This window comes from Salvia splendens, chromosome 2 (genome assembly GCF_004379255.2).
Source record: "Salvia splendens isolate huo1 chromosome 2, SspV2, whole genome shotgun sequence".
Lineage (NCBI taxonomy): Eukaryota > Viridiplantae > Streptophyta > Magnoliopsida > Lamiales > Lamiaceae > Salvia > Salvia splendens.
Window position 1 is genome coordinate 41627467 of NC_056033.1, and position 10378 is coordinate 41637844.

At 37.1% G+C, this 10378-nt stretch overlaps 3 protein-coding genes across 3 annotated transcripts; 1 reads left to right on the forward strand and 2 right to left on the reverse strand.

Annotated features, from left to right (window-relative positions):
- Window positions 1-1476, forward strand: LOC121766916 (cysteine protease XCP1-like). Its single transcript, XM_042163146.1, has 4 exons — window positions 1-483; window positions 576-811; window positions 892-1032; window positions 1141-1476. Exons 1-4 carry the CDS (start codon window positions 15-17, stop codon window positions 1354-1356), a joined length of 1062 nt encoding a protein of 353 aa, XP_042019080.1. The 5' UTR covers window positions 1-14; the 3' UTR covers window positions 1357-1476.
- A 633-nt stretch (window positions 1477-2109) lies between these two features.
- Window positions 2110-5729, reverse strand: LOC121792910 (AT-hook motif nuclear-localized protein 10-like). Its single transcript, XM_042191046.1, has 6 exons — window positions 5579-5729; window positions 4512-5068; window positions 3786-3838; window positions 3331-3462; window positions 2643-2804; window positions 2110-2567 (listed from the first exon to the last, which is right to left on the reverse strand). Exons 2-6 carry the CDS (start codon window positions 5041-5043, stop codon window positions 2340-2342), a joined length of 1107 nt encoding a protein of 368 aa, XP_042046980.1. The 5' UTR covers window positions 5044-5068; window positions 5579-5729; the 3' UTR covers window positions 2110-2339.
- A 2062-nt stretch (window positions 5730-7791) lies between these two features.
- LOC121766921 (cinnamoyl-CoA reductase 1-like) lies at window positions 7792-10171 on the reverse strand. Its single transcript, XM_042163149.1, has 6 exons — window positions 10025-10171; window positions 9398-9567; window positions 9102-9287; window positions 8846-9008; window positions 8141-8330; window positions 7792-8059 (listed from the first exon to the last, which is right to left on the reverse strand). The coding sequence occupies exons 1-6, from the start codon at window positions 10140-10142 to the stop codon at window positions 7924-7926; spliced, it is 963 nt and encodes a 320-aa protein (XP_042019083.1). The 5' UTR covers window positions 10143-10171; the 3' UTR covers window positions 7792-7923.
- Window positions 10172-10378: the final 207 nt, after the last annotated feature.

A 10378-nucleotide genomic window follows, 5' to 3' on the forward strand; every position in this document is an offset into this window, starting at 1 on the left:
TCTAGCAACAAAACATGGCTATTTCTCTAAGTTCCAAGCTGTTTATTCTAGCCGCTTTCGTGCTATTCTATGCCGGCACCACAGCCTGTGCACGTGAGCTCTCGATCGTGGGCTATGAGCCCGAAGATCTCACGTGCATCGACAAGCTCATCAATCTTTTCGAATCTTGGCTCGATAAGCATGGCAAGATTTACAAAACCATAGAAGAGAAGTTGCATAGGTTCGAGATATTTAAGGATAATTTACACCACATTGATGAGAGAAATAAGGTTGTTAGCAACTATTGGCTAGGGTTGAACGAGTTTGCGGATTTGAGCCATGATGAGTTCAAGAAAATGTTTTTAGGTCTCAAATCCGACCAAATTCCCCAGAGAGACGCGTCTCTTGAGAATTTTAAGTATAGGGATTTCGTGGATTTACCCAAATCCGCCGATTGGAGGAAGAAAGGAGCCGTCACACGAGTCAAGAACCAGGGTCAATGTGGTACGTTTATAACATTTTTTATTACATTGTGTGATTATTTAAATTTGATTTATTTCGTAATAATTCAAATTCTCAATCATAATGCAATGCAGGAAGTTGTTGGGCGTTTTCGACTGTGGCTGCAGTAGAAGGGATCAACCAAATTGTGACAGGAAACTTAACTGAGTTGTCCGAGCAAGAGCTCATCGACTGTGACACGGCCTACAACAATGGTTGCAATGGAGGCCTAATGGACTACGCGTTCGCTTTCATTGTCTCCAACAACGGCCTCCATAAGGAAGACGACTACCCTTACCTCATGGAGGAAGGCACTTGCCAAGAAAGCAGAGTAAGTTTTGACCTATTTATCGACAGTTGGAATGTTATTTTGGACCCATTCCTAAGCTAGCTAGTTACATTTCAATTTAGGATGAGGCGGAAGTTGTGACGATCGATGGCTACCATGATGTGCCAAGAAACGACGAAAATAGCTTCTTGAAAGCTCTTGCAAACCAACCCTTGAGCGTGGCCATCGATGCTTCGGGGAGAGATTTCCAGTTCTACCACGGGGTAAGTATTGATTTCAATTGTATAAGTCGTTATTATGAGAGGAAAAAAAGTTTGATATGTTTAGTAATCAGACGATCGAAGTAAATGGGGTGCCTCGATTTTTTGCAGGGCGTGTTTGACGGGCATTGTGGGACGGATCTCGACCATGGAGTCGCGGCCGTTGGATATGGCACGAGCAAAGGATTGGACTATGTGATCGTGAAGAATTCGTGGGGGGAGAAATGGGGTGAGAAAGGATTTATAAGGATGAAGAGAAACAATGGGAAGCCAGAAGGGATGTGTGGTATCAACAAAATGGCCTCATTCCCAACCAAAAGCCATTGATATCGATTGATATTTTTCCAAGTGTTGTTTTTTTTTTCTTTTCTCATTATCTTTGATGTTATTGTTGTTGTGATGTTCAATGAATAAAACTAGTTGATTGGAAAAGTGTATGTTTTTTCAGTTTTATGTCACATATTACAAGAGAAAACTGCCTAAATAGCTATGATGATGAATTGATTACTTTTAGCAAATATCCATTTTATATAGGATGAATTATCAAAAAAAAAAGTTCGGTTACATTCTGGCTAGTTTATCTCACAATTTTAAAAATCACTTGTTCATGATCGAATTCCTTCATAATTATCTCAAGATGAACCTTTTTTTTTTAAAATTGTATGGCATACGATAGCAGGAAGATCATAATGAATTTCATCACTCTTGTGTTAAACAATACTGCACGTTTTTCTACAAAATTTTTCTCAAATTTCATAAAATTTTTGGCAAATTGCACTTTTATATACAATCATAATATAACACTAGTATGTATATTTACTATGTATTGTTATTCTATTGTGACAATTTTACTTCTAAACATACCAACTTGCTTTCTCACAAAAAAGAAATTACCTTCATAATTAATGTTGAGATGGATGTCTTAAATATTTACTAAACGATATAGTAGTTGAATGTCAATATCATCGATGACATAACTTTGCCACCTCAACTAGCTACGATGACATCAATACGTCGGAAACTGACAACATTGTGAAAAATCGAAAACTAGGTGAAAGTTGGTGTATTTCGACGCACAAATTTGTGACCAAATTAAGAAGAAGATTAAACTAGGAGCCGACTAAGAAGCGTTTTTACAGCAACAAATGAAAATCAAGAATCATCAGTTGGGTAAGAGGTAAGAACCTAGCTGCTCTACTGCAAAGCATTGCGAAAAACTAAATAAGGAATCCCATGTTTCAGTCTCTATCAGAAAATAATATTACACCAAATCTAATGTCACATAATCTCCAGAAGCATTTTGCAACTACTTATTTCCATGGAATACCTGACATGCCCTGTGTGATATTGTATGCGCCGGAGCTCAAATTCAGCGGACTTGCCGCTCCACCTGAGGATTCGCTGGGAGTCCCTCGTGATGGCGAGCTGCTACCACCAGCACCAACTTGCCCTTGGTTCAGTCTTGGAGCTGATGAAGGCTCCACGTAGTTTGTCGGGGCTTGCCTCTGAGTGTCGGGCATAAAACTTCCCACTATAATCTGGAGAAAGGAGACCAATTGAACCAGGTTTCTTTAAATTAAAATGGACGCACTTTTTCGGGTAAGCTGACTGACCTGAGCAGGGGATGCTGCAACCAGTAAACCGGCGACACACCCACCCATAATGCTTCCGTCAGGATGAGCTAAAGTAACACTCAACCCACCGGTTCTGCTTTTCTGACCGGCAACTTCAGTCAGTATGAATGATCCAGAGAGGGATAAAATTTCAAACCGACCCTATGCAGATGGAATAAGAAAAATTAAACCAAGAACAGAACACCAAATGCTTATTCAAGATGAGGAGTTACAAGTGATATAAATGCAACAGCCATGGGAAAAGTTCAAGCAGAACGGTTATGATGGCGTCTAAATGAAGAGTGAACTAATTTGGACAACTTTTACCCCTAATTTGATTATAAGTGCAAGAAGTAAATTATAACCAGGAAATTAAACAACACTACCTCAACAAGAACATTTATTTTTAAAAAAACATCTAAAAAGTAGTCAGAGTCTAATCTAGATTTGCACAACTGGATGAAGCATCAGAAACTCATTCAGATAATGTTGGTGTTTTACAAACCAATTATAGATGCTAAAAAGCAAATCCATGTGAAGAAATTTAAGTTATTCATTTCACATGATTAAAGATACCTTTAGGAAGCAGTGGACACATTTTGAATTTGAAATATAAATTCTAGGACAGAAATCCAGAAGAATATGGAATGCAGATCACATAAATATGGAAAAGAAAGAAAAGTACTACCTCAAAGGTGGCAGTTCCACCAGATGATGTTTGCTGAACAAGTGTTACCATAGATACAGTCCCGTTGGCAGAGAGAACACAAACTCCCCTTGGTCCATTCTGGCATATTGCCATTATCTTCGAAGCGATGTCCTGTAACAAGTAATGCTCAAGTTCAGTACTATTTCAAAACGATCTATTTCAATCCATTCTGCTTGACTTCCAGAACCACAAAGCACATCATGGCATCCGTCATTCGAGAATTTGATAGGCACTCTTGATGCTAGCTCCAACTCTGACCGAAATGACAACAGATGCCAAATGTGCTATGGGTATAAGGTTGCCAAGCTACACAACCAGCAAAGGGATATAACAGTTTAGTTTAATTGCAAACTTTGATTGGAAACAATGAAGCTATAAAGAGGGAAAGGATTCTCAAGAAAACAAATCAATAAATCAGAAAGAAAATATTTAACCTCTCCAGCAGTCACATTGAGAACATGTGGTACGAAACTGATACCGGTTGAACCTGTAAGCAGAAATTTCAATAAGCAGTTAACAAAATGACCACATGAATAAGAACTAGTATAATTCAAATAGGAAAATGATAAATAATACTCCAATAGAAAACAAATGGAAACATCACCCCCAATAAGACAGCAGAACTACATTGTCTGTTCCCAGTTACAATAAGATCTCCGCTAAGCATGTCTGATATATAAAAATGTAGAACGATTCGGCAACAATACAGAAAGCTAGAAAAATTCAACACAGACACAATAGAATAAGTATAAGATTGAAAGAAAAATTCTAGCTGGAACACAGGGGCATGCTGGTAAAATTCCCTAAAACTAGAATCTTAGATCCTGGATTTTGGTTGCAGTTTTAGATTCAGCAAATCGAGAGTGATTACTACTATAATCTACGTATTCTACCAAATATAAACTGAAAGAAGAAAAACAGAAACATCACAATAAATATCAGAGCCACAAATAAGTTAGGATGTGGTCCAAGTATGTAATCAGAATCTATCATATAATATAATTAGTATATATAAATAATATATACACATATAGAAAACATGCTCCCACATGGTGACAGTCATACCCTTGAATTTTTCTATACAAAATAAATATTTTATTGAAAAGATGATAACTTTTTTCACAACATTTATAAATAACAGAAACTTAGGTCCAAATTACCTAAAACTTGGCCGTGCTGCTTTACTTTATTCCTCGAACCACGGGGCCTGCCTCTGGACTTCTTGGCCGTGGGCGAGCCAGCACCGTCCATCCCCGGAGGAACGCCCTCTGTAGATTGAGGAGCAACCGCTGGAGATGAGAAATTCAGCTGCTGCTCGTGCTGCGGCATAACAGCATTAGGCGAACCCAATGGAGCGCTCATGCTGCCATCGGGACCGTACTTCCTTGGCCGGCCCCTCTTCCTCTTCTGTTCGGTGGAGGATTGACTTATCAAAGCGGCACCAGCGGGAATAGGCTGAAACGGCGGTGGCGAAGAGCCTACCACTTGCCTGAATGCGCCGCCGTCGGAGTTCATAAAGGACATGTGCATTTGCTGGTCCAGCTGCGGCTGCGAAGTCGCCGGGTTCATCACCAGCGACGGTGGTGAGCTCATGCTAAATTGCTCCCGATTGGCCATCGACGGCGGTGAGCTCATGCTGAACGGCTCCCGATTTGCCATCGCCGGCGGCGTCGGTTCAAATGATGCAGACATTTTAGCCCCAAATTTCCAAAACTAACTGAGGAATAAAATTGCAAATCATCATTATTAGATTCTGAACTAGATGTTGAAGAAAACTGCTTTAAATTAAAGCTCGAAACCCTAACCATTGCCATTTCCAGCAATAACATTCAATTGAAATTAAAGCACAGGTGGTGCAGTAAATTTTCAAATCAATAAAGCTATTTGTTTGGAAAAACAGGAAAAAAAAAAGGTCAAATTTAGAAACGCGAAACTGAAATTTGAAAAAAGAAACAAGTTAAAATAAAAGAAACACAGTGAAACAAGTTGAGAAAAAACGGAAACAGCTTTTTCGATATAAAACCTCCGAAATTCAGCACAATTCACCAAACTCACAAACGGATCGAGCAAAAATACCAAAAAACTCTTAAAATTACACCTCGGCAAACAGAAACAGTTCCTCAAAATTCGAAATTTTCGACCATGTTACGAATAAAATAGCACCCAGAAATTCAAACAAATTTCGGAAAAAATCAGGAAAAATAGAGAAAATTCACCATTATCTCACCAGAAATTTTGAAATTTTTCTGCGGTAACGGAAAAATAACAATAGCGAAACAAGGCGGCAACGAATTTCCGAGGATTTGTAATTGTAAGTAGGGAAATAAATTAGGGTTTTTGCAGAGAAAAACTATTCGTAAATAAATGCGCTTAAATAATATTTTCTTCGAAAAAAATTAAAGGAGAGGAAAATCATCATTACGCTGTCGTTTTAACTTGTTACCCTACACCTAACATTCTGTTTGAATCTAACGCGCCGGGTGCAGTGAGCCAACTTGACAGGTGGCAACTGGACTCAGCGAGTAAGTCTGAATTATACTCTCGCCTGTGTGGTTAGCTAGGTTATTTTTTTCTAATTAATTAATGGGCTAAATTTGTGGATTTTGAGTAGGATTACATTATTAAAAGAAGTTTAATTCAAAATAATCCAGCCCAATTACTTAACTAGGTTTTATATTTTTTGAAGGGAACCTACTTTTACTATTGTATGTATAAATATTTTCCAATAAATTTGGGCACGTATATAATTTAATTTAAGTGTTTAAATTTTATTTGGATAATTATTTTAATCATTTTTAGTAGACCTAGTAGCGTCGACAACATTCATTTCTCATTTCACTCTCAACACTAGTACATAGCAAAAGAGTTGTTTCATCTCACTTTTCATGATCGTTTTCTCGTTCTCATTTTGTTCTTTTTTAAATATAAGTCATAATTCAATAAATAATTTAATTTAGTACTCTCTCCGTCTCTAAAAAGTAGTATGAACTAGGGGTGGCGAAACGAGTTACCCGCTGGTACCCACACCCTATCAATCTGGTACCCGTATCCAATTTTAGCCAAATTTGTTGTCTCAATACCCGCCCCCGCGAGATACAGGGATTACCCGATACCCGTATCCCGTACCTTACACGAAATCCTAATAAAAAATTTGAAAACTATAATAACCGTGAATGTTCCATAATTTACTTTATTAATATCAATGGTAAACTAAGATTGAGAATAAAAGTGAGGATACATTCTATAGTTTGTTCCGATGAGTTTTCAATTGTATGTTTGTTGGAATATAAAAATGTTTCAAAAGAACTTTTAGATTATATAAAGTACTCCCATTGTTCCGCCTTAATAGAGACATTTCATTTTCTTCACTCATTTTGGAAAAATAATAATATAAATACTCTTATCTACATTATTATCTCTCTAATTTATTTTTTCTCCATTTTAACTATTTATTTTATTTTTTTCAAAATGAGTGCGTATATGACTATTATTATTTAACTATTTTTTTCTCCAATTTAACTATTTAAAACACATCTATTAATATGGAACGGGTGGAGTATCAAAAGATGGTATATGACTAATACTAATAATAACGGGTGTTATCAGGACTAACAGGTATACCCGCGCGTGTAGTGGGTATATCCGCTACCCGCAAAACTCTAAAACACACTACCCGATCCCACCATGTTTCCCATTATCGGCGGGTAGCGGATAACTGATACCCACCGGGTAGCGGATCGAGATGGGAATTATCCATTACCCGCGACCCATTTTGTCACCCCTAGTATGAACAATGTTCTTTTTAATTCGTCCTATATGAATATTTTAATTTTAAAAACTTTTTTCTTCACTAACAATTTTTCTTTTTACTACTTTGCTAATTATGTATTAAAATCCGTGCTGAACTAAATATTCACTCTTATTGGGAACGAAGGAAGTATAATACAATAGTATCATTTCAAATGTTACGCTATTTTGATTAGCATTTGGTAGTCACACATAAACAAGTCATTAAACCATGTTGAAGCAAATCATAATTGATTTGATAAATCAGACAAAAACAATAATTTTAATTTGATTGCAAATGACAGATATCCTAAAATGTCAAAATAAGATACTCCTATTAAACTATGTCCAAATGTCATACTTCATTCGTCTCGAATTAAGAGTCCTATTTAGTTATAACACGAATTTTAAGAAAGATAAAGAAAAATTATTTGAATAAATTAGTGTATTATAAGTCTCACTTATATACAATCCAAGCCCCTTGGCCTAGCGGTAAAGGGTGCTGGATACCGCGTCCATCCTGGAGGTCTCGAGTTCGAGTGAAATAAAACTCTTATTGTGGGACGGACCGAAACGGCAAAACAGGACCGACTCTTCCTATGGGACAGAGGGAGTACTATTTTTCAAGTGTTGCTAAAAATAAGTTAAACAAGGTTAGCCATAAAACATCACATTCTTAAAACCAACAAAAACAATAAACATTGGATCTGCATTATTTAATTTAAAACATACTATAATTTACATGCAAAGGTTCTTAGGTACAACGATTGAAGCATAAGGTGCACTTCATGACCAAAGGATGCCAAACTTTTTGCAACTCTCGACAGAATCCACAATAGTTTCTCTCAATGGCCTAGGTTTCCAACCCAGTTTTTGCAGCTTCTCTGAACTGATTTTCAACTGATCTTTCCCATCTTTAAATCTGAAATGTACAAGGAAGATATTTATGTATACGCATAGGGAGACCGTTCAAATAAGAACCTTGTTACACGAAGATAATTACCTTTGTGGATAGCCGTAGTTGGGATAAAATGTCTTGAGCATATCCACCAATTCCCAGTTCGTGATAAAGTGACCCAAGCATATGTATCTGCCCTCAGCTTCAGGTTTCTCGTATACTAGTAGTAAGGCCTCGGCCACATCGCGCACATCTACCAGCTTCCGAAGGTTGTTTTCAATTTCCTTATAGCATTCTGAAACGAGGGGAAGGCACTTCATGTTATGATCGGATAACAAGACCTAAGCGCGTAGTATACCAGTGGTCATTACAATAAACAACTCAAGTATGCTTCATCTAAGATAGAGCCAAGATCTGATATATGATACTCCCTCCGTCTGAATTTCCTATTTTCAATCAAGTGGAAATGTTCATGAACCATATCCCTCATAATCAACCTTTTCCTAAGTAATTGTGCTCCAACGAAACGGGACAAATGTTGTGCAAATTTATGAGAGTTATTCTAAGTGTGACTAAGAAAATGTCCTATAAGTGTTGTGGAACGAGAAAATGACGAAAAGGGTACCAATTTCTATATCATAGTTTGAAACATCATCATGAATGAAGTGCGTAGCATAAAGTATAGTATTGATTTACTTAATACTAGAGTGAAACACACGGTTAATCAGAAGAGCAAGGCCTATAACTATAGATAATGTGCAAAAGTGGCGATGTTTTAGGAAAATTAAATAGACAGAATTGAAACAGCACCTTTCAGAAGCTTAATAAGAACCAAACTGCTGGAATTTGCATTCTCCTGCAGCAACGGCCCCAGCACGAGGCTTGGACACACGGTGACAACACTAAGCCCGTTCTTCTTCGCGTATTCCCAAGCCTCGGCTTCAGCCACTGTTTTCGAATAGCAATACCAATTCTGTCTCAGAGATCATCAAGAAATCAAGTCAGCGATATTTCAACAAAATCATTTAAGGCCGACGTTAGGATTACAAATATTAGTAAGTATTACATTAGTCTTCATGCAGTGCTCCTTATCCGACCAACAATTCTCGTCCATCACCTGATCCTGGGGCCAATCCGGGATCATGAAAACTGCAGCAATCGAAGATACAACCACAACACGCCCAATTTTTGCTTCGGAGCATGCTTTTAGGACATTGAGAGTGCCATTTAGTGCAGGCTGAACTAATTCCACCTACACACAGTTATGCAACACAACACATTATACATTTCTATAAATAATACATTAGCCCGGATTATTTCTATCTATCTGTCATATCGAGTGAGGGATAACGCATCACGTGCCTCTGGATTCGGAACGGAGCTCGATGGGACGGGGCAGGCAACGTGGAAAACCCCGACACACCCTTTAACCGCTGCAAGAATGGAGTCGAAATCGAGCAAATCTGCCTTAAAGAGCTTCAGCCTTTCAGCTGTATCGTCGGGTTTCCTCAAATACGCGTATTTCTCATCCCCTGCGACGTTACACATAGAAATCCACGTTTAACACAACATATGATTGAGCATTTGAAGGATCAGAAGATCATAATACCAGCTCAAAATTATCCAATACATCAAAGTAAACAATGAAATCACCTAAATATCGATGATAAAACAATTTACTCGAAGTCAAACATGTCAGTTTTGGGGGTTTATTTAATCAAGAGACAAATTCCATATACAGCTAGCAAATAAAGACTAATTCAACCTCTTTATGTTTCAATCATTAAATTTTTTTCATAGGGCTATAATTGAAATCAGCTAAGCTAAATATACCCTAAATTTCACAATTCAATCACTGAACCAAATAATATTTACTGTATAATAATCGATTCAAAACTAATTCATTGAATCAATGTTAGCAATGAAGAGAATTGTAACAAAAAAATACATACAATTTATATATATATATATATAGAGAGAGAGAATTACCAGGATTTCGGAGGGTGCCGTGAACAGTGTAGCCTTTATAGAGAAGAAGTTTAACGAGCCATGAACCTACGAAGCCTCCGGCGCCGGTGACACAAACAGTCTTATCTTTCTCCGCCATTTCTTTATGCAGGGTTTATTTAGTAGCACCGCCGCTGAATAATTATTTAATGAATTTTCCAACTTTCATTAATTTATTTATTCATCTTTAATTTTATTTATTTTTTTGAAAATATAGTCCATTTTAGTGTCCATTCCTAAAATTTATTTATCTACTTATTTAAGTGGTTTGACTTGTTTCAAAAAAATCAATTCATTTAGTTCCTATTTCTTTCTTTACATAGAAAATAATTGTAT